The sequence below is a fragment of the Podarcis tiliguerta genome (genome assembly GCF_965153285.1).
Source record: "Podarcis tiliguerta genome assembly, chromosome: 1".
Lineage (NCBI taxonomy): Eukaryota > Metazoa > Chordata > Lepidosauria > Squamata > Lacertidae > Podarcis > Podarcis tiliguerta.
In genome coordinates this window covers 44,313,652-44,338,385 of record NC_139534.1, presented here as the reverse complement: position 1 = coordinate 44,338,385, position 24,734 = coordinate 44,313,652, and the positions used below count along the sequence as shown (strand labels likewise).

At 41.5% G+C, this 24,734-nt stretch overlaps 2 protein-coding genes across 7 annotated transcripts in view; one reads left to right on the top strand and one right to left on the bottom strand.

Annotated features, from left to right (window-relative positions):
• OSBPL11 (oxysterol binding protein like 11) overlaps positions 1-24,734 on the bottom strand; it is a 47,282-nt gene that overhangs the window by 14,530 nt on the left and 8,018 nt on the right. For 2 of the 4 annotated variants that reach the window (XR_014504140.1, XM_083408358.1), the window contains exons 2-7: positions 10,357-10,425; positions 6,430-6,605; positions 4,995-5,074; positions 3,959-4,138; positions 1,488-1,689; positions 162-307 (exon numbers count right to left, since the gene is read on the bottom strand). Coding sequence is in view for 3 of the 4 variants with exons in the window: in XM_083408358.1 (XP_083264484.1) it covers positions 162-307; positions 1,488-1,689; positions 3,959-4,138; positions 4,995-5,074; positions 6,430-6,605; positions 10,357-10,425 (853 nt within the window). In the remaining variant the exon portion in view is untranslated. Of the gene's footprint in view, positions 1-161; positions 308-1,487; positions 1,690-3,958; positions 4,139-4,994; positions 5,075-6,429; positions 6,606-10,356; positions 10,426-15,999; positions 16,195-19,646; positions 19,782-24,734 lie in introns of those variants that run through there. The other 2 variants (XM_083408359.1, XM_083408360.1) reach the window with 2 other exon arrangements.
• Positions 19,487-24,734, top strand: part of LOC310663745 (glycerol-3-phosphate dehydrogenase 1-like protein) — a 33,154-nt gene continuing 27,906 nt past the window's right edge. For all 3 annotated transcript variants that reach the window (XM_083412065.1, XM_083412063.1, XM_083412064.1), the window contains exons 1-2: positions 19,487-19,594; positions 24,316-24,372. The gene's annotated coding sequence lies outside the window, so the exon portion shown is untranslated. The remainder of the gene's footprint in view (positions 19,595-24,315; positions 24,373-24,734) is intronic.

Below are 24,734 nucleotides of genomic sequence, written 5' to 3'. Positions count from 1 at the left end.
CTTTTTCCTGATTACACTCACAGAAACTGTTTACACTCTGATTTTTCTCAATGATGCCTACTCAAAACAGTAGTATATTAAAAGCCTGAACCGTCCCCATTTCTTAAGTAAAGGAGGGAAAAACCAAAACAAACAAACAGGGGCTTTCATGTTAACCTTACCCTGGTTAGCTGACTGGAACCTGAAATGGACTGCTCCTCTCTGATCGATGATGGCTTGTTTTGATCTGCTGGGAAATTCTGATCTGCTCCATTTTTGAAGTGGTTTGGCAGAGAGATCTTTGGTTCCAACCAGCTGATAGTTGTCCCTGAAGCAAACGAGAGTTTACGCTGAAACTTGCTCATATTCTAGAAGCGTATTTTGTTTTTCAAAAAGGCAACTGTCATTAAGCAGCTTTACTCCCCCCTCCCCCCAAAATGACTAAAAAGCAACTGAGCTTGCTCAAGCAGCTACAAAAAAACAAAGATGGGTGCAGGAGAACACCACCTCCTCGGGTCATTAGAATGATGCCTGTGATTGGGCCATGATGAAACACACAACTTGCTCCTGCGGAGGAGGAGATGGGATTACGAAAGGTGTAATCAGACACCAGTTAAAGAACCCAATAAGACTGGGTTGTTACGTAATCCCTTTGGACAGGTTGCAGCATCGACATTCTAGCAACACCATTAGGGGAAAACAATTGCAAACTGCAATTTATTTCTAGGAAGTAAAGCTAAAACTAAAGAGCACACGTTTTGCCAGAGGTCTTGTTGGGTCATTGATGGGGTGGAGGGAATACTTGGTTTTGCACAGTTGAATAAATCTCTGTTGAATAAATAATAGTTGCTTGAAAATAAAAGCTGCATCATTTGGAAAACTGTCACCCGTTCGTTTAATGATTCTGGTGTCTCCAATTACCCCCCAGCTAGTCTATCGGAATGGATACAATTCCTCATCAATAATGAAAATGTTCCATTCTGTTCTCAAAGGCTAGTGTGTGTAGACTCTAATAATGCCCTATTAAAAGAAACACATACACAAACTTGAATAAAAGAACAGTCAATCTGGGACATAAACATTACTGGTAACTTGGCATCTTCTGCCGATCACAGTGCCGGATTCTGAGCTGAGCTGTTACACTATACAAGGACCCTGGGGAAGTTCAGCAGCAGCAGCAGCTATCTAGGTTGACTGAACATTCCCCTTCGGGTATGATCTGAAGGCACATGAGGCCACCACCATTTGGAAACTAAGCAGGTCTGGTCTGGGTCTGGGTCTGGTGCCTGGATGTTGACCACTTAGGAATGCCATGTACACCATTGTGAATTCCATGAAAGGAGTGATGTAAACTCATGATAGGCAAATGCTAAAGTGCAAGCAGCAAAGTGGGAACGTAAGAACTCCAAAGTACTGAAGGCATTTAAATATGTTTCCTATTTTGCACGGAAGAGAAAGATCAATTCAAGGCTTTATTAAAAGAAGAAGACAGAGCAAATATAACTCACCAGTAGGTAAGGACCCTTTTTGTTGCGATGCATGCTGGAGCTGAAGAATGTGGAAACAATCGTTTAAGCAATTCATTGTGGCCATAGAGGTTGCCTTGAGCATCAGCAGGTCTTGGTCCAAGGAAGAAAGATGGCCAGAGGAAGGAAGACATTCTATGTTCCTTATCAAGTCTCTCTGCTGTCCCTCAGCTTGCGACATCATCTAGCAGGCAATCAATGCACAAAAGGCTGAGGTTTGGGTCATCTGAAACATCAGCTGAACTCTTCTTTACCTAAAACCCCTTGTTATTCAAATTCAGTGTGCCAACGTAACATTACGAAAAGAGCACTCAGGCTTCATCCAATCCCCTGAACTCTTCAAACATCCAAACTATATAGATTGTTAAATGAAGCTACTTCTTACTTCAGTGGAGGCAGTGGAACAATGTCCTTCACCATGCCCAAGAGCTAACGGCAAGTTATGGGGGCACAGGACAGGTCATACGTAGCCTGCCTTCCAGCAAAAAGGAACAGCCAAGGGCTCAGCAAAAACATCTGGGGTGGGTGTGTCTGCCTCCATTGCCTCCCAGGTCTCTGCCTAATTATAGGGCCTGCCTTGCATTGCAGAAATGGCTTGAGACCTCAGGTGGTTCTTTAGTCAAATTATCTTGGGAAATAACTCTATCTAAACTCACCTAGCCAGTTTTTTTGGATAACCTACTCATTCAAACCAGCAAGAACATATTGCATATTCAGACTAAGTAAGCAACCATACACACACACACAAAACCTATTTTTAAAAGCACCATATGATGGTGCCAATCCATTCCTTTAGAACCATAATCATATAAATGATCACATTCCACTCCTTTGCTGAAACTATGGCAGCAATTTTTTAGTTATTTAATTTATTAGTATTGCATTTTTATTGCCAGGGAGAGGCGATTGTGGGCCTTTTTGCCTCGCATTCCAAAATAACACAGCCTTGGTTGGGCCAGTGGATTGGGGGGGGGGGAGGTGGAGAAGACAACCATTTACTGTGAAATGTCTTGGGCTGAACCTAAATGGAAGAAACATTTGTGCTACTAATCTACTACACAAAAGTATCAGCCCTATATTAAAAAGAAGCACTATTCTTTTCTCTACTCAAAGCAAGTTTTATCTTTTGCGGATGCTTCAGATGGGATGGAAACCAGGTAAGATATCACATATCTTCCGAGTCCTGCACCCTCCCTCTTGTCTTAACCCCCCACCCTCCGCTCTCTGAATGAAATACTTCAGCATTGGTTTTAACCACAGTCAAAGATTAACCACTATTCTTCACCCTCTTGAAGCCTCAAACCTGTCCAGTTCTCTGTCCTGCTTGTTCTTAATGCTCTTTTTAGACAGAGGAAAGCCAGAAATGTGGTATGGTTAACACTGCTGGAGCAAAGCCAAGCACCAACCTAGAAGTTAAGACACAGTAGCAGAAATAGCTCGAACTAGGTTCACCCTGACTTTCATCATAGTTGGTGCTCAGTAGGAATGAGGAGTTACCATATCCTCACCCCTCAAAACCCAAGGGTAAAAGGATGTCAATGGATCCTAAACTCCAGTGTTTTCGACTTTGTTTTGAGCAGATGATGAGCAGGCAGCACAGGACGTCTTGTCCATGGTCACTTGACAGAGTACTGAGAGCACAACTGGGTCACTCTACTTTTTGGCTACGTGATCTATTATGCATGGCGATCTCAACCTTCTGTAGCCAGCAACGAGAGCAGATTACATAGATAATTCACTGCACAGCTTATTCAAACGAATATAAGGGAGGCTACGAGAGGGAGGCTGATAGAATTTCATCACCATCCAGTGCTACATTCCAGCCCTAAGACTTATTACAGGAGTGATGATGGAACTAGTCATGTGTTTCCTGCTCAGTTTCCTAATTTAAAGAATCATGGTCCAAGTGTCTGAGCTTGCTTTTCAAGAAAGAGCCAATCCCAAGTTCAGAGAGTAAGGTATCTCCCCACCCCTGTTAGGTCAAGATAACACCTGTAACCCCTTAGTTCCATGTGTAAGATTTTCTTTTTCATCATGAAAGGATTATTTATTTATTAAATTTATACCTTGCCTTTCCATACAAAATACTCAAGGAAGCCAATAATAAAATAAATAAGAATAAGTCGCAACTATCACCCCCGGGTACCCAGATAAAGAAGTATAGAGAATGGAAATAGCAGTTTATCAATTACTAGTTTTGTACTAGCGACCCATGATTAAGGCAGCGAAGAATGAGAGCACATGTTGAGCTCAATGCTCACTGCCAACCTCAACCTGAGTAGATTAAGGGAAAAATAACCAGAATAAGTCATTGACGCTGCAATGTGTAAATTACTATTATCATAAATTCAATTATCATGCTGAATTTCAGATAGTACAGGGACTATTTGCTTCCCAAAGCAAGCTCTTCTTAACTAAGAAACTGGTAAAAAAAAAGTTAAGATTATACTAACCTCTCGTACATCGATTAAATGATCTGGCTGCAAAATGGGAATTCTCCTCCCAGCTGGCAGCTTGTGATGCCCAACATTAAAAAAGGAAGCTGCATTTTGGCTGGGTCTTCTTTGCACACCAGGGGAGCCACTTCCTTGAGATGCGAGAGAGAAGCTGCGAGATTTCAGAGGAGGATTGTTCTGGTGAACAAACATACATATTAGGAAATACTTGAAAACTAATCTTTAAGTCTCCACCTTTTTTTACTTATATACATATTAAGTACATAGATATACTATTAGAATATGCACTCAGTAATTTAGAAAACCCTGAGAACTGGCTAAATCATCAACGTATATTCAGGCCTTGACCAATACTAAATACTCATCAGAATACAGAACTAGCACCCATGGGGCTGCTGCTCCATCACCCCCACCATGCTTCAGTGTACAAAAGAAAAGAGACACCTTCTCTGTTGTGCTGTACGCACTGTACAACTAAATTACATCTAGAAGAAAAAACAGATTCACAGTCTAATCCCATGCATGCTTCCTCAGAAGTCCATCCCACTGGGTTCAACAACAATTACTCCTAAGTGAAAGGGCTGCAGTTTTAGTTTTAAGGACTGCATTGCCATTACAATTTAAGGAAACAGACTTCAGATATTCCAAGTGCAGAAGAGACAGTGGTCCACGCAAAAAGCCAAACCTAGTTGGAAAGTTGTAGAATTTCTTTCGCTGGGTGTTTAGCTAACTACCTGTCAGATTATTTAGGTTTTACTGAACAGTGCCATAAGACGCTATGGAGAAGTCACTTCAGTGGCAATCAGAGGTGGTCCCTGCTATTCAACTATTACAACAAATACACGCTTAAGTTTGCAGCATCACACTTCAAATAAAACAACATTAAAACCTAATTCGTCTTGGCATTGCTGTCATCTTTCTATGGTAGGCTGACGCTTCTTCAGCAATTGTAATTATGACCCTTTAAGCTACATAATTGATGGGCAGTTTAAATAACTGCTGCATAACTTAAAGTATACGTTACAGACAGTACCTTTCCAATTGCTTCAGTGTGGTGCTGTGTGCATATCTGAAGCCTGCTGACCCAATGCTGCCGTTCTTTGGCATCAGTAGCTGGATTTAAAAAAAAAAATAAGAAGGAAAAGGAAGTTCAGAGGCAGACAAGGCAAGAATGCAATTATTTATTTCAAGTTAAGTTTTGTTTAGGGAACATCCCAGCAATGCAGAAGGAGAGGGTGTGCAAAATGTGGCATAGATACAACCTGTGGCACCTCTTGCTTTGGGTTACTGGGTCTTATCCTGAGGCATATCATAACTCTAACCTCCCACTGCAATGGTTCTGTGATCGATGTAGCATTGGTTGTCCACAGTACGCTTTTAGGTGATGCCAGGGCCACAGCAAAAATAGAGGAAAATGTTTTCTACAGCAAACAATGGCAAATGTTGAACTAAAACTACTCTTCCTGCACTCTGAGGAAGCTATACTGAAAAAGGAGGGTGCACATGTCAAAAAGGAGCGCTAAGCCCTGGTGGGCCGCCCCTTATCCCCTTGTTACTGACGGACAGTCAGCCAATCAGGATTTTTCTTCTTCACTTCTCACTTCCCTCTGTGATCCCTGGCCTCTTGTTGTGGCCCCCCATTTATGCATTTTTCACCTGGGCCCCGGTTGGGAAACACTGTTCTAACACACCCACACCTTTTCACAATCCACTGATTGGGCTGGGACAAATATGGGAATCAGATAAGTGCAACTGTAAGATATACTAAGTGTTGCAAGTATTCACTATGAGTCAGAAGAAACATTCCAGTCTGGACTACAGCAGAAATGCATTTGTGGCATTTGTCTGAACAGCTGTGTAAAAGGGTGAAGACCTATCAGCCCTCATTCTTCAGCAGTCACATTTTGCAGCTATGCATTTTAGTAAAAATTGACAGCACATTGATTGGCTACATCTCTTGTTTTGACTAAAAGCACCACTCTCCCCAAACGATGCATATAGAAAAAATGTGACTGTTTTTATGCCAACTATCAAAGTGGAATGGTTAACATGATTTCAATTGTTTAAAATATATATTTTTTAAAAACTTGAATAAATCTCAAGAACACATGGTAATTAAAATGCAAAGTTTTGTATATACCTATAATATGCATATAAATATTTTACCACATGGAGACGTTATATTCACCAACATTTGTGTTATAGTCATTATTCCTAAATTAGAGGATTTCACTTATCTTTAGTATTTCGCTTGTTTACTATGCATTTTTTATGTAAAAGGAAAGTGCTGTATACCTCTAGCAGCTTAATTTGTAAAAAAAAATTGTTCAAATTCAGACACAGTAATTTTTGAGAATGCACAAAACAGCAAGCAGACACTGACTTGAAGAAGACAGCTACCCAAAGACAAGCAAAGAAGAGGCAAGGCTTCCTCCTAGTGGGGAAGTCCAAGAACTACGGAGTCTTACCTCGCAGCTTATATTGTTCTCCACTAGCTGCATTCACTGTGAACGTATGAGAATCTTCATCACTAGGAGAGATCACAGCTCCAGCCAGCTGTAATGTACCCCTGGGCTTCTGGTTTCTCAGCTGTTCATTCACAAAATACTCCAGGAGACCAGCTTCATTGTTCAAGACAAAATACCTGTAAGTTTTGAGGGAAATAAACCATGTAAGAGTAAAGTAAGACTAAAGGTTAAACAAATTACTCTTTACGAAGATGGCCATATTTAGATATTTTGGGATTACAGAAAACTGGGTTGTGTCAATAATAGAAGTGATTAGCTTTGGAATGCCCATCAACTGACTGATCAAATATTCCTTGAAGACCAGTCCGCCAGCTATAACCAGTTTCTTCCTGTTAGTTCAATAAATTGACTCCCCACTCAGTGAATAAACTGCCTCTGGATCCAGTCATGCTAAATGTACAGGCTGAGGGACAGGACCTCAGATCCTGCAGTTCCCCAGACTGGCAAGGAAGTCCTTCTACCACGAAGTAATTGTACATGTGCGTGGACATTTTGTCCTTAGAAAAATATTATATCTCCCCTTGGTATGTGACTCTGCGCTGCTACCGAGGCTAATGTTTTTGATGTGGGGGTGGTGAGGCTTTTCAGAGCAGAACACTGTTAGGCCTGAATGTTGGGGGATTAGGTCACCAAAGTTCATCAGAATACTCTCTCGTCACCAGAAAACCTCTTGAACTTGGAAATGGCTTAGAGGGTCTGCATCCGGTGCTGGGCCATAAAAACAAACCAGGAATACCACTGCTGTGCCATCCCCCTTTGCTGCTCAGTAACCTCAGTGACTGAACTGGCTGAAGTGGTCTCTGGTAAGATTTTGGAAGAACAAGGACAATTATTCTAGGCAATTTCAATTTTCATGTGGGGTCTACTGTCAGTCCAGCTTGGCATTTCCTAGCCTCCATGGCTATGATGGGAGCGCCACAACAGACCGCACAGAACAGAGCATACCCTGAATGTGGTTTTTGCTCTGAACAATGGGAGGAGCAGTCTGAAAGGAGGGGATTCCACAATACCCCTGTGTCACGGACAGACCACTTACTGGGAAAGTGCAGACTTCTGGTGCCAGTGTCTCCCTACAGGGATGGAGGACCAAGAAGGATAGCCTACCCCTGAGATTTATGGAATCCAAGGGATTCCTGAATGATATCTGGGGGATTTCCCACAGGTGAACCTGTTGAAGATTTCATCACATTTAGAAAAAGTGAGGTAACACACAATTGACCCTGAGTGTCCTCTCAGGTGCTGCCGAGTCTAGGCAGCCCCATGGTACTCTAAGGAGCATAGAAGATGAAGCAGGCTGGATAATGACTAGAATGCAAATGGCACATGTCTCATCCTGAAGCTGATCAAACACTAGTTAGAGTGCACAACCATGCCGACTATGCAGTAGTGCAGATGGCAAAACTTTATCAGATGCACTGCACCTTCCAGTAAATGTCCAACTGAGTTTTCTAATGTGGCCTGAAGTTTGATCACAACTGCTGTTGTGGGTGGACCTGTAGTGTCCTTGGAAGCCCTTTGTGACCATTTTGCTTTGTACTTTTGAGGACAAACTCACTTGTGCCCGAAGGACATCTCTGTTGAGGTGTCCGTTGCCATGTCTAACCTGCTGCTGCAGCCTGGTGGCACTGACAGGGTACACGCAGCAATGCTCTCTTGACCCCTGCTCTTCTTGGCTAATAAAAACTAGGAGAAAGGGTGTGACTGGGTGGGTTCAGAATGTAGTTAACACATTTCTGCATTGGGGAGGGTCCCTGCTGTCCTCAAGGCAGCAGAGGTGTAGCCACTCCTCAAGCAGCCTACTCTGGACCTTTGATACAGGGCAACTTCCTTTCTAGAGGAGGAAAGTCATGGTGGAATGACTTTGCTCCATGGTGGAGCAACTGCAGGCATGCCTAGAGGATACCAATTTTCTAGACCCTTCCCCGTCTAGGTTCAGGCCTGGTTATGGGATGAATCACCCTTGGGTCATTCAAAGGATTACCTTTATTAAGAGCAGGACACAGAAAGTATGACCATTCTCCTTATATGGTTTTTTATAGTACTGACAATGGCATCCTCTTGGATTACTCTGTGAAATGAGTACAGGAGGGACTGCACTGTATTATCTCCAATACTCATCTGCAGGGTCCAGAGAGCAGGTTTAAGACCCTCTGCCCAATATTTTTATTTAGCCAGAAAGGAACATTTAAGAATGCCACATGATGTTTGCCTTGCTTCCAAAAGATAGAAGTCCTTTAAACTGTCTGCGCATAGGTTGTGGAACTCCTTCCCTATTACTATTAAGCAATAACAATTGGTGCTTTGTTCCAGATTCCTGCTTAAGACTCTTCTGTTTGCACAGGCCTTTTCTGATGTATGGCTCAGTCACTGGTTATTGTGCATTGCAGCCAATATATTTGCTAAGTACTTTATAGGGGGAGGGAAACACAGCAGCAATTTAGGGTAGAATCATCTAGATTAGGGAACAGGGCTTAGGGACTCCTCCCCAGCACTGATGCCAAATTCAGAGTTCTATGCCTGTGTTTAAAAAAACGGGTTGCTGCTGTTTCTAAAAAAAGATTGGTAGATCCAGTCACATATCATGCAAGGGTTGGTCCTAAGGGTATACATACTTCTGTTGCTGTACTTGTAAAATTAGGTGTACAACATTTTAAAAACTTGCTAAGTTGTCCCAGACATCAGGGCTGGGGAAGTGGGATAATTTTTTGTGAAGGACTTTAGTGGCACTCTGATGGCTCACACACACCAAATAACACTAATGATAATTATATACTACCATTTTTGTTATTAAAAGATGAAATTATGCTACTGCTGCTTCATCACCGCCTGTTTATAGGACAATAAAAATGCAATGGTTTCCTATGGGGTTAGTTTAATCACTATGTAGTACCAATAACAAAATGTGTATTTGGGAAACCTCAGTGCAACGAAACCTAGTTGTTGACACACTGAGAGTTCAAGTTCAAACTGCACAGGCAATAAAGATGGGAGAAGCAAATTGATACAGCAGATATTTAGAGGAAATCGTGAAATGCTGTTCCCTTACCTCAAAACACACAATGCAACACAACTAAGGCATTAGGAGAGAAAAGGAAGGTGAAGTGCTTGGTTCACTTTTTAATTCTTCCCCTTAACCAGCTCTAAAGTCCAAGCGAATTTAACAGGCTTTTAAAATATACTGATGTGATTAACCTGAACCAAAACATAGTGCATACTTCGGAGAGCCGGAAAAAAATAAGGAGGGGCATACCCAAATCTGTCAAATCTAAATAACATTAAGCTTTCAGGGTAGAAGGAAAGACTGCAGGGGTTGCAAGCAGCAGCAAAATTTGAATTCCTCAAAGCCTCTCTAGATTTGTGAAAAACAAGCATTTCAAACCTTTTTCAAATGTCCCCAAATACTAGGTATGCTAAATATTCTCCAAGAAGTATCTCGGAATACCATCTGTAATATTCAACAGGGATGAAGTATTTTCTCTTGTAAACACTATGCTTTTCTAATGTACTGTACAATATAACATTTGAAATCAAAGCATGCCTCATTATTTACACTTTACTCCCAAATATTAACTGTGCTCTGGGTTTTTCGAATGTGTTTCATAGCAGAGTTTTTCCTCAGAAACACACAAAACCTACTAGTCAAATGAGGGCATTTACAGCTCAGGCAATCAATGCCTGGCACAAAAATAAGAGATTACTGATGCAACACTTCTGCCTTTATCTGTAGTTTGCTTATCCTTTTCTAAAACAGAACAAAAGCAGCCCTTGACTATTTCCAGCATTTTAAAACAAATCCCTGCCTACCGATTAAGACAACTTCATTTCATCATTAGGTAATACAGTGAATTTTTAAGAAACTGTACTTACCGGTACTGCCAGCCTGTGACAAGATTTGTGTATTTCATTAAATAGCCCGATATATTTTCCATGTGGTCACTATGACAAATATAAGAACAAAGTCCATCAGAAAAAGTGTAATAATGACAATGAAAACATTTCACGTAGAAGTTCTGCAATTTCATATTTGCAGCCTAAATCTTCTTCCAATAACTTTATTTTTAGAAGCTGACTCTAAGTCAGCATTAATGTCAAATGACTCTGAAACAGAGACTGCTGCAAGCGCTTGGTCTTCTCCTTGTCTTTGCAGTGTGGATTCAGAACGGAGACGCTTTACACCTACTACGCAGATTAAGGGGAGCCAATTCCAGCATTACTGACACAGAAACCACTTTGAATATGCATTAAAATTACGCGGCACCTCTCATTTATAAAGCTTCAACATTAAGATTAAATTACTCAACACACTTAAGGTTTCTAATTTCCCCCAAGATTACGTCTGGGCTCTTGGACAACTTTTCACTATGAAAATTGTTCTTAACTAAGGCTAAAAAGAACAGGCTTAACAGAATGGAGTTAAGCAAATCCATCACTGGGCACTAGTAATTAAGGAAAGAGTTGTGTTCATTTCCAAACACCCTGTTCTTGGAACCTCTAAGTGCACATTATAAATTATAACCCTCATTGGAAAATGGAATATTTGGTGCAATTCCAAAAATCTAAAAGAAAGCTCTGAAACCCTGCCATGGTTCAGAAGATCATAGGCTTGTTTACATGTTGCACTGAACACAGATGCAAGCAATCTTTACATACGTGCAAGTGTTTGTGCAAGCATGTGCACTTCCTAATTGATAAAGGTTAAGGTAAAGGGACCCCTGACCATTAGGTCCAGTCGTGACCGACTCTGAGGTTGCGGCGCTCATCTCGCTTTATTGGCCGGGGGAGCCGGCATACAGCTTCCGGATCATGTGGCCAGCATGACTAAGCCGCTTCTGGCAAACCAGAGCAGCACACAGAAACGCCATTTACTTTCCTGCTGGAGTAGTACCTATTTATCCACTTGCACTTTGACGTGCTTTCGAACTGCTAGGTTGGCAGGAGCAGGGACCGAGCAACGGGAGCTCACCCCGTCGCGGGGTTTCGAACCGCCAACCTTCTGATCGGCAAGTCCTAGGCTCTAGCGCCACCTATACGGTTCAACTAATCTGTATAGGCTGTGCACTCATTAAATGTTATATGTGAATGTCTGTAGAAGTGTACATATCAACTCTTTGTGTATACAGATCATATACTTGTTGAATGTAACATCTGAACACCCTTCATATCTTAGCTTAATAAAGCTATTTCACTAGGTGCAAATAGTAAAAAGCTGCTACCTCTCTCTGTCCCTGTCTCTCTCTCACACACCTCTCCCTCCCTCTCTCTGCCTAAGTGCATTTCTCCCCCACACAAACCACACATTCAAATATACCTCCCCACTCAGACACTACACACGTATATATCCATCTCTGTGCCCAACTGCATAATTCTTAAAACACACAGTCCTTTCATGGGGTGAAGCAAGTGCCTTCTGTAAGCCACCCAGAGTGGCTGGGGAAACCCACCCAGATGGGCAGGGTATACCGGTAAATAATAAAATCATTATTATTCAAATTATTATTTTTATTCTGCCAGTTCCAGGTAGGCAACAAACAAGCAAAGAGGATGGGCCACTAGACAAGCAAGGAAGTCATCCCTACCATTTCTCCCCCCCCTCCACAATCCTTGCAGACAAACCAAATCCAAGGCAGCAGGCTCTCCCAGCTCAACCCTGCCCCCCGGCCCCAAATATTGAGGGTTACCAAGCTGGCAGTCGTAGGTGCCATGGTGCCTGGAAGAATCAGGGAAGTCCTTCTGCATTGGTTACCCCCAATTTAAAGAGTGTGCCTGGGCCACTAATGAATGGGCCACAGCACCTACACCAGACTCCCTCCTCCTTTTAGACGCTGGATTCCCAGTTAGCATCAGCTCCACCATCTATTCTATATATACCAGTAGTTTGTCTTCAGCCCAATAGGCTGCTAAGACACTGTTCCTAACTGAATCTGCTGTAAAGGAAACATACTGCTGTGTAATACAAGTATACTGACATGTTACTGCCATCCTTTTGGCAATCTCTTCCAGCAGGTCCACATGGACACTCAACAGAAGAGGACAGAATGAAACCCTGACATGCCAGCACAGAATTACCAAAGATTGGGAGAACAATCCCTGATCTACCTATGAGACTTGCCCAATCAAAAAGGAGAGTTCCACTTCTGGGTTCCTAACCCCAGCCAGATCCTATAACTGGCCCACCAAGTTGGGTTGATGTAACTCTGAAGTGATATTTCCAGCCCTGGTTAAAGTACATCAAACAATCAAACTGGAAAATCTACCATTCAATGAATCCCATGCTGCACTGGGAGTTGTCAAGGTAAAGGAATGCTTCTCCGTGGTCACTTGGGAGAAAAGCAGCCCTGCATGCCTAAACACCAGGAATAAATATTTTAAAACCTATAGAAACTCTAAAAGACCTATAAAAATCCAAAATCAGCATATCCCATACAGCTAAGGGCACAGAGATATTCTACTAGGCACAGCCTCACTAAGCAAGTCAGCACTGCTGGGTGCCTATTTCATGTGCAAAACACAGAACCTGTCCTAGATGCAAGCTGAACTGAAGCATTTACTAAATATAATGACCTATTTTTCATTTAGAATCCTACATCAAAGTGCCTTCCTTTAGAACTGCATTCACAGGGTGTGTGAATAATTGAAATAGCATAAAAGAATCAGAAATGTTACTCATTTCAAGGGTGAGACAGAGCAACACATCTCATAGTGGCGCAAACTGCCAATATTTTTAAAGTGTTGGATGGCACAGAACGTGGCGTCTAGTACTTTTTCCCAAATTACATCAACATAGAACTACCTTGCCACAATTTGTAAAGGTGAATTGCCGCAAGTTGTAGTTCAGAGGCTTGACTCTTTTAACAGAAACTATGGCAACAAAAGAATTAAGCCAAATCCATGATGAAAAAATTGACAAATTACAGACAGAAAATATAGTAAAGATGAATGAGTGTGTGAATCAGTGGCTGCCTCAGCAGAGTAATCAGGCATGTATATCATAAATCAGGTGGCTATGGTATTAAAATCTGGCTCCTATAAAATGCTTGTTGCAACGTGGAGAAAGATAGATATTCCTTTCACCATCTTTTCTCTTTTACTACGTAATAATTCTGGAACAGGATATTAAGATTTAATCATGTTAGTTTTGATGATTTGGTCAATGAAATTTACCATTTTACATATGGACATAGATCAGCCATAGTGGTGTAAGCATTAGGGAAAATTCAAAAAAAGTCTCTTGGTATCCCAGTTCAAGCTTTGGTAACTGCTGCATTAGACTACTGGAATGCATGGGCTACCGCTACCCATGAGGCTGATTTGGAAACTGCAGCTAATATAGAATTCTGCAGCCTGGTTTTTCCTTCTGGAGTAGTGAGACTAGTAATTTGGAACAATGCTTTTATTGAAATCAGACAGCCACCAGTTTTGTTGCCTACTGAAAACACTTTCGTCAAAAACTTTTAGAGAATAATTTTGACCAAGTGTTGGTCATTTCTTCCATATATTGTTATCTTTATAATTTTACAATGTTTTCCTGACTGTGTTGTACACCACTGTGGTTTTTAATGAGTTGGAAGTGTGTGTGTGTGTGTGTGTGTGTGTGAGATAAAAATATACTCGTGTCCATTAGACCCTTGTATACGACAAAAAAGCTTCATTCCATTGTTGTTTCTGGCGTTTTTCACCAGATTCTTTCTTTGCCCTTCCCACTTGCTGAAGAAAAGGCTAGAGAAAATATTTCTAGCCATCAAGGTCTAACAAAAAAAAATTAACCACATATTCTTTGCTGAGTGATTGGCTGCTGATCACAATGAATGAGCTGAACTTGTAACAGCATCTCTGTCTGTCTGTCTGCAATCAACCCAAATGACATGGAACACAAGAGATTCTATCCGACATGGCACTACATTGAATCCTTACATCAGTGCAAGGATTTCTAATTGCACAATGGAACCTTCTCCCACGCACCCCCTAGATTTGTTCCAGGGGTTCCCTGAACACTCCTGAAAAATTTGAGGAGGGTACAAGGCATACAGTGTGGGAGGGGGGGAAAGGGAGAAGGTCCCAATGTGCAAGAAGAAATCCTTGACGGGAAAAGTTAGTTGAATGTTACCCATTATGTTCCAGCTTCCTCTGGTTCAGCAAGCATTACTTCTGCTAATACTATATTAATTTACCGTAATTATGTATCAGAAGAAAATGCACTGGCTATGTAAGTCACCTCCAGGAATGTTAATGTGTCCCAAACTTTGATTTTAAATGCAAGCAAGAAGTAGCACTATCCTGATTGACATTCACAATACAAATCATTCTGTGCTACTGTTCAAGAGCACTTCTTAGTTAAATACCCACTATCTGAAGAAAAGAAAGTCATTTTTATCCAGCATCTACAGGAGAAACATTTAGCTTAAGCACCACTTAAAAGAGTTAATGCACTGCTGCCTCCCTGAAATGTTGGGAAACACAAGAGTCTCTGCTTAGGTTCTGCTTCTGTTTACCCTGTAAACACAAAACCACAAAATCTCAGCAAATGTGCAATGACCCCCACACCACCTATTGTTTCTTCCTGAGGCCATGTAGGGACACGAGGGTACTTCCTGCACTCACCAAAACACTCATCCCACCCCTTTTCCTGCTAACTTGCCCCTGCAGGAGAGGAGTACAAAACAGGCAGTAACCGCAAGCAAATAAGATTTGGCCAGTCTAAAACAAATTTTCAAAAACTGTTGTAAGAAAAATCTCAAGACTAGCAAACTGTCCTTTAAGCATCCCCAACTGTAACAGGCAAAAACAAGATAGGTTGTTTACTTCAGGTCCAAGAAAAGTGGACTGAAGCTCTAGAAAAGGAAAGGAGCACAGCCCACTGGCCCAGGTGATGCTTATCTATTTGTAGAAAACCAAACTTATAATGGGGGGGGGGGGTTGCTTTGCTGTGCTGATGCCCCAAGCTTAGTGCGAAGAGTGGGGAGGACTTGCACCTAACTGGGAGAGATGAGGGAGTAAGATAACTCTGCCACTGGTCCTGAGAGAGGAACAGTCAGGGGTGCGAGAAGAAGAGATCAGGGGAACTTTCGTGCTTCCCTTGGCAATTGTCCATATCTCACATTTTAAAACCCATTGATCTAATGCAATGAACCTTACAAAACAGCTCTGTTCTAAAACAGTACAACTTATTTATATCACAGGCAGGAAATGCAATATTAGATCTCTGCAGAGCACTGTGAGGATAGGGAACAGAGCCCACAACACCATGATTTTGCAACACAAAACTACTTATTTGTGGCAGTTCCGACTGCTAAACCCTGCTGCCTAGCCCGCATCAAAATCAAATCACGTGAACTAGCTCTCTCTGAAATTAAAGTGCTCAAAATGAGGAGCTACACTCCCTACTCAGTGCTGAGAAGCCTAGAACAAGCAAACAGTTCACAATCAATTTGCAGTTCTGAAACAAATGACTCACATGTCTGGCCAATGTGCACCACTTAGAAAGTAGCTCTCCTATCAGTCTCTGAAACCTACCTTTGAAGGGTCTCTGAAGAAAAAGCATAGAAAAGCGGAACAAGCCCATAAACAAAGATTCATTTCCTCTCAGCTAGAAAGTGAAACATGTTTTTAAGCAGAAGGTAGTAAGCCTTAGTGCTCAAGGTCTGTTTCTAGCCCCTTTTACATATCCAACTCCTCCTGCCCTGCCCAGAATGGGTTAGTTAGTGTCTGTAGATGAGAAGCATGTGTCTACATCCTCATGACCAAGTTAAGAGTCTTGTATGCTTCCGCTTACTTTGGCACAACAGTCAACAACCCTCGTTGACTTGCTATCTAAGGCATGTTTTAAATTCTGAACTGAGCAGTGTGAAGTGTTGAGATAACCGAAGGCCACTTCAAAATGGCTCAATGAAGCAGCAGTTTCAGGACTTGATCTGAACTAGAACTCAGTTACAGCATTCACTCCTGAAACATATCACACACAATAGCAGTACATGCCTTCAGCTCACGGATTGAAACCTCTCAGACTATGCACCTCCAAAGGCTGCAGCACATATTATGTGTGGCAGATGAACATTTATCACCCTGTGTACAGGCAGTGGAAAAGAACAGGCAGTTTCACCTTTCTAGTGCACACACCACATTTTTGTGTGTGTACACAGAACATTTAGGCTGCTGTCTTATGCATGTTTACTTGGGAGCAACTCAGTGGAACTTAGTTCTAAGTAGTTCACTGCTAATGCGTGAAGCAGCCCTTTCAATTGTATCGTATATTTTTCAAAAGCTAAAATCTGAAGTTGTACTAAGGAAACACATTTCACATTCAGAAGAGATTATTCAAATGTAGTTCCTGCAGAGAGACTGAAAAGAATGTCAGCTAGTGATAAAGCTAAACTGCCATTCATAATAACAAGAACGAATTCTAAGGATGATACTCCAGGTCAGCTCTTAGCCCCTCAGTTCCTAAAAGTTCTTCTTCAAGAAACAGGATGCTGTCACCTTCTCTTGGAGACTAGGACTTTGCATGTTGTTAAACAATGTTCTCCAGGCATATGGGATGGTTAAAGAGAAACACACCCATCCCCCATGAAACTATTCTGTTGAAATCCCAAGCATTTAAGACATGGAAGAGAAGGAATGGAATTTTCCACATCTTATAAATAGGCCCAACCAATTTGTTTGCATCCCACAATTGGAACTATGGCACAGGGCACCAGCACAAAGGCAACTCCCAGAACAGATGTGAGTCCAGTCAAGGTCAGGCACATGAGTTGGAGTTGTTGACCAACAGGAGCCAAGGCAAAGTACATAGAGGAAGAGAGATCTTTGGGAGCTTTTGTACCAGCAAAGGTCAGTCAGAGATTGAGATGCTAGTACAGATAGATAAACTCCTTCCTGATCAGCAGCTGACTGCATGATACACCTGATGCCTCCTCCTCTTGAGTAGGCTTGTCCTTCTGAAGCTACCTTGCAATCACTCCTTTGTCAATTCATTACCTACCACAGGGCTTGCCTTCATCTTAGTTCATGGGAGTTCGGCATGAAGGGGAAAGAGCCTGGGTCCATTTTACATGTGGTGCAGCAGCTCATCAGGGGCTCCAAGAGAGTCAGTGTGGTATAAGAGTATTGGACTATGACTTGGGACACCAGGGTTCAAATCCCCACTCAGCCATGAAGCTCGCTGTGTGACCTTGGGCCAGTCACCATCACTTACCATAAACTACGTCACAGGGTTGTTGTGAGGCTGAAATGTGGAGGAGGAGAACTATGTACACCATCTTGAGCTTCTTGGACGATAAAGGTGGTACATACATTTAACTAACTAACTAACTAATAAGGTGTCCTCATTACCTGGAGAGTTACGTTGTTTAGGGCACCCTTCAAGTGTGCTGGGGTTTTCTGCAGGGTCCGAAGCCTCAAATAAATATGCACATTTTTGTTATTTTTATTTGGTTGAAAGTTGAAAAAGAATAAAGAAGGTTCATTGTACGAGACCACAAGCTGGTAAGACTCGGTTTTTTTCAGAGTGATGAGAACAAATTGGACAATGCTCAGGGTAACCCACGAAGACAATGTGCAGCATTTATAGTTACCATTACTGAGTATAATTGTAGTTCAGCAACATAGTAACTTAAAGGTTAGCTTCAACCATAATTCCAAAAGCCAATGAGTTTCCAAAACCATGAAGCCAGGTCACCCACCTACTTGCTGGCTAGGTAGTTTGGATCTTCTATTTATTTTCTTCTATTTATATCCTGCCTTTCTCCCCAAGAAGAACCCAAGGCAGCTACAACTTTCCTCCAGCAGCAATGGCCAATTTCCGCAGCACTGAGTGGCTGAGAGTGCCTCACTTTGCCTTTACTTTCAAAGTAAAAATGCATAGGATCTGGCTCTAAGTGCAACTGATGTTCACTAGTCAGCCTCAGACTCTTGCCTTTGGGAAGTGGGTCGTCCATGTACAGTACTTGTTGCTAAGTCCATACTGGAGAAGACAGCACCAAGGATTTCTCATCTCTAGAACAGGTGTCTGAAGCCACCAAGTAAGCAGATCAGTAACAATGCTGTTTCCCTAGTGCAGGCAAGTCCAAAAGACAAACAAACAACACTGCGCAATCTTTTTGGCTAACTCATGGCTGTCTGATCAGATGCCAGTGTGACAGATCTTGTCTATCAGTTCACATTTTCAAGCCCCGAAGGTCATCCCAGCAACTCTCAGTCAGAGCATTACAAATCTCAGGGGGTCCTCATCTGCAGGTGTGCATTACTCATTATTTACATGGCAGTGTACATTCACATCATGCTTCACAGACAGTTCCCCTTGTTTTGCTACTTAAAAGCAGGCTGCAGCCTTGTCAGAATATATATATATTCACATTGTTGAACACACAAGTCAATTTATTAAAGTTTATACCCCACTAACCCAAAAAGGTTCTCATGAATGCAGTAAGAAATAGTGTTTCTGTGGAGACTTGGAATGGTAGAAAGATGTAAACACACAGAGACATGAAAGGAGGAGAGGTCACTGCTTTGGAAGGGCAAGTCTGAAGGAACACAGACATAAAAATAGAACAGGGGAGTTAAATGGAGAGAGGGAGAGAAAGACAGAGAGAGACAAAAGGAATGTTAGGTAATGTAAAAGCACACACGGTAGCATGGGAAGGGGTTAGAAAAGCTCATATGAACAACTTGGACTCCATACATTAAAGAACTGGAGGAAGCCTCCCTGAGATGACAGCTGTCTTCTTCTTATGAAGCTAAGATTCAGATCAAAGCAATTTGAGAAAAGTTAGCCTCTAATTTTAAAATACCAATATTGATTCTAGCTGTGTCACTTTAAAGCAACTAAACGGAAACTTGATTTTCAGGAAGTACAATCTTAAGTAGGGCACCCATAAATCATTACAGAAGCACTGCAACCAATAAATCCACAAGATGGAAACATAAGAAAAAGGTGGGTGGGGGTATCCCAGTGATTAGCAGCTTACTTACTGATGTCACAATCCACCCCACTACCCAATTATGAGCTGTTTTCAGAGCTATAGGACAAAATGAATAAATAAGCTGAAGAGCTGGCCAGAAGAAAGGCAGCAGAGGAAAAGCAAACATGCCTGGCTCAGCACAGAATCACCAGGTAAGGGTCTTAAAGCAGAAAGAACAAGGAATAAGAAACCTTAAAGACTTACACAGATTGTGGCATAAGCTTTCGTTTGCCAGAGCCCACTTGGTCAGATTGTTAAAGCAATCATCTTAAGAAACACCGTGGAAAAAATAAACAGGTCATGGTAATAGGTTCAAGCTCATTTTGAAGCTCCCAGCTGAGAATGAGAAACTGGTGCAAAGGTTAAAGTACACTGGGTAGGATACTATCTACATCAGATAAACTAATATGCTACAGGCTCTGTGCCCTGACAAGATCAGTCTCAGCAGCTCAAACAACTAAAAATTCTTTATTATTTGGAACATCAGGTGACTACAAACTGAACTTGGGGAACGAGTCAGAATCAAATGTCTTTCACAAGTGGAAGCCAAGAGGAGTTTGTCAAAATAAAAATCAGAACAGAACATTGTACGTGAGGGAAGAGATACAAAATAAAATAGGAAAGGAGGAAAGGAAAGGCTGGGATTTTTGAAAGCATCAGAGAAAACTAGCCATCAACATATTACGCAAACAAACCACCTTAGTCATCAGAACAGCAGACACTTTCAATTTAATGGAAGCTCTGGCAAAGTCTCAAAAGTCTAATCTCCATTAGGTCAATTATTACTACCTATAGAATTCTAATGCACCGTCCAATACCCTAATATGAAAAAAAGCAGGGTTAAAAACTGGGAAAGATTCAACAACTGTGTTAAGGAAACCAATATCCTGATTTTCATTTTCATGACTTGCAACCTTAAAAAAGACACAGTGCCACCTGCTTATGAAGGGCTAAACCACACATGTGATTTTGCCCAGAGCACATTGTAAGTATTATACAAATACACTCTTTGGCCCCATACTCATTTCCAGTAGCCCAATCACTCTAAAGTGAGCTTATGTACCCAGTCTGCCTTTCCCTATTTTTCTTTGAGTCAGGTTTGCAGGAATCCAATTGTATCAACTTAAACAGTAAGTTGATACACAATGGGGCAAATAATCACATTTTTTAGATTTACACTAACTGATGGGATCTGAACTGGGAAAGAGATATTTGGGTTCAGATGGATAGTGCAATGATAGCACCAGCTGTGGGGCAGTAAAAGAGGCAAAGTATCTAGGCATTAGGAAAAAGTCTGAAAATACAACACTTAGTATCATAATGCCCCAATATAAATCTATGGTGCAGTCAGATTGGGAAAACCATGTACAGCTGTAGTCACCCCATTTCCCAAAATGGACAGTGTAGAGCTGGAAAATGGCTTTGCTAAGAAGAAACACTAAAGCATTGGGGGCTTTTTAGTTTAGGGAAGAAAGACAAGCAAGGGCAAGGAGGAACACTCAATAAATGTATCAAATAATTAATGATATAGAGAAAATGGGGAGAGATAAATCTTTCTCCATCTTTCATAATATTGGAACCCATGGGAAGTCAATGAGATTGATGGGCAGTAGGTTCCAGACAGAGAGAAACAAGTACTTATTCACGTAGCGTATATAAACCTTTGGAATTCGCTCTCAAGATGTGGTCACGGCCTCTGGCTTAGATGGATTCATGGAGGACCAGCCCATTACCAAGCTACTGCCTGTAGCGCAACTGAACTTCCAGTTTTAGAAACAATATACCAAGTTGCAAGAGGGCATACATACAACAGGGGTGGGAAACAGGAATTGCCTTCATGTCCTCCTTGCAGCATTCCTAGAAGCCTCTGACTGGCCTAGCAGTTTGACCCAGTAGGACTCTTAATGACCTTAACACTGCCTTTCTCTTTTTACTGCCCCAACAGACAAATGTTATGCTATGTAGTTATGTTGGTGCCTAGAATTTCCAAACATTTTTAAACCGCCCATGCCTATGTGCTTCTAACTTCATTTAGCTCACTGAAGTTTCTGATTGTTCTGTAGGAGGGGGATTCTGATGAAAAGTACTGTCCAAAAATAGTGGCACTATGGAGATCTAAGATGAATCCACAGGATGACAAATTACTCCCAAGTTCAAAATGAAACAAAAGTTGAAAATCATGTTACATGCACACAGTATTTGCCTGGCCAAGTTAAAGATGGCATCCTTTGATATTTGGTAGATACTGAACGTTTAGAACTTAACCATTTCTTTGTGCAATCTCCTGGCACTCCCATTTTACTCGCCAAAGAAGATGCCTACAATTTAGGGATTTGTTAATCAAGAGTTTGAAATGGCTTAAGTTGGTGTGTACAGCATCTAGCTTTCACACCCACATAACCTGTGAAGTACAGGCTTAGGGACGATAATCTAACCTGATATGTGGTGAAACGCCAGAACAGAGAGAGTATTATAGCATTTGTGGCTATATGACAACACTGTTAAGACTCAGCATCAGGAATTAAAAGCCTTTTCTTTAATCTGGGAGTCATATTGATAATTTAAAAAGCAGCCAGCAATCTTATACATGTCCTGTCATCCTTCCCTTTCCCATTCCTCATTGACACACAGAACTTTAGTGCATTATCCCTGGAATAGCTCAGTCGGTAGAGCATGAGACGCTTACCGGTAATCTTAGGGTCATTGATTTGAGCCCCATGTTGGGCAGAAGAATGCAGGGGGTTGGACTAGATGACCCTTGTGGTCCCTTCCAACTCAAAAATTCTATGATTCTATTATTCTACTTAGAGAGCTCTCTTCTCCCATCTAATCCAATAAATAATCTGAACCTGCCTAAAAATACAAAAGGCACAAGAAGACTGCATGCACAGTTAAATTAGACAGGTTGAACTGCAATCTATCATGAGAAAACTGGAATGTTCTAAACATTAATAAATTCCAGAAAATTTGTTCAAGTTGCCTGAAATTTGTCATGGTGTATCTATCTACACACTGAGTACCATATGACCAGATTTCAGACGGATCCATTACAAAGATGGTTGAAATATACGAGTTTCCCTTCTTAATAATTGTGCTCCCTCATAATATCTGTTTTTTCCTTGTCTTTTCAAAGGAATTCTAAATTTAAGAAAATTGCAGGGGTCCTTCCTTCTTTTGTCAAAATGCATTGTGCCTTTATGAATATATTACTTTTTAAATTACTACTTTAAATTCATCAGTTAAGGGTCAATCATCTTGAAAGACACAGTCAGTCCCTGATTCGAGTCTTCAGGGTGGAGCCTTTTCCCTAAGCAAAGATGGCTGCCACCAGAATAAGGGGGAAGCTGTTAACCGGCATGCAGATTACATAGCTCTAATGGCTAGACTAAAGAAGGACCACTTTCCATTTTCAATTGCCTTTTTTTCATTGTCTTGCAGGGCAGAAGTAAGACCTGTATGGGAAAGAGTGGGAATTAACGCCTCTCTTTACTACTAGTTTTCAGCTTTTGGGGGGAGGTAGCGGGGGGGGGGGGGCACCCAGTTGCCAAATCATACCTACTCTAAAATCCTGAATTTCTCCATTGATTTTTATGAGCTTTTCTCACTTCCATCCTAGAGGACTTAAAAAATGGCCACTGTAAAGTAAACCTAGAAACTTTCTATATAACCTATGATATTCTTTTTCATATCTCTGCAGCGTATTGGGGGAGTGGTACATATATGTGTATTTGTTGTAACTATGTACAGTAGGGTTAAGTGAGCTTTGTTTATCATTTCAAAAGAAAATGGGGAAGAAATAAAAAACAGATTATCATTTTGTTTTCTCCTCATGTGCTCCCACGGCTGCAGAAGCTTTAGTACATTAGAAAAGTCTCTATCCTTTTATTTCTGGCTGTCAATGTGCCTAAACTAAGACAGGCAGGCATGGGCATGCAAGCCAGCAGCTTTTGTAAACTTGTTTGCAACGCTGCCAAACAGCACATCATATCACATACAAATCCAATGTAGATGTAATTCATTAAGGGTTCTACAGTAATTATGGCTTATCTCATACCTATAAGGTTCGCTTGCACCTTTCAGGAGCAAGCATTTCAGTCTAGCCAAATCTGAAAAGAAAAAGACATCCAGATCTGAGAGATCTATCTTTGCCTGTAACTTTTTAATTTGATCCATTTTTTAAATATAATACAGCCCTCGAGTGCATTAATACTTGCATCATCCTCGATTCCCAACCATGCTGGCTGCGGCCAAGGGGAATGGATTACAACAAGAACTGGAGAGTAACATATTCCCAATCCATGCCTTGTACTGAAATGGCAGTTGGTATTCAAGGCATTTCCCTTACCTATCTGAATATCCCATAAATTGAACCTGGGATCCTCCATGTGGAAAGCATAGTCTAAGGGTGGGGAAGCCTCAGGTAGCCCTCCGTGCCTCTTTGTCCAGCCTTGACACACTATCTGTGGCCCATGTCCCCATACGGCCATGCTCCACACCTTCTTTAAGCGCACTTGTCTCTCTAGAATATGCCCTTTAACCCTGACAATGTCTCCTGCTTGTATGCATGCAGAGTTGTGCAGCTGTAGGTATGCAAAAAGTTCTGATTTTTGCATGACCGGAATGCAACCTACTGTACAAAGGTAAGATTTACAACCATTGCTCCACCACGTTTTGCTTCTGGCTCTGTGCACCACCGACCTTCAGGTTGAAAAGAGTTCCTCCATCCCTAGCATATGCCCTACAGCTGAACTATAGTCTCTGAGCAAAGCTTCTGGTGTCTGATGCCTTCAGTATGTGCGTTACATTTCTCAAAAAAGGACTGGATGAGCATATTAAGAGGTAGCATTTTAATGTGTTACGCTTTGCTTTTCAGTCACAAGCTACATCATTTCCTTAAGAACCTCTGCAGTTGAAAGATCTCTTTGTCAAGGTCAGTACAGCTAGTTTTCAACATATGATCAAGCAAGTCCAAATAAGACGATTTAGATTATTTTTTAAGAAATAGTGGAAATTACCATTAAAGTAGCCCTATTCAAGTATCATGCATATCTGGAAACAGAACACATTAGTGGGGAGACAAGCATATTAGCTTCATCCTTATCTGAAGTGGGGAAACTCCTATATGCTTCTAAACCCCAGTTGCAGGGAAACACAAACAGAAAGAGTGCTGCTGCACCCATGTCCTGTTTGCAGGTTTGCCACAGACACCTGGCTGACCACTGTAAGAACAGGATACTGGGCTAGATGAGTCTTTGGCAAGGATTTCCTTGTGTTCTGTGCTCACTGACGATC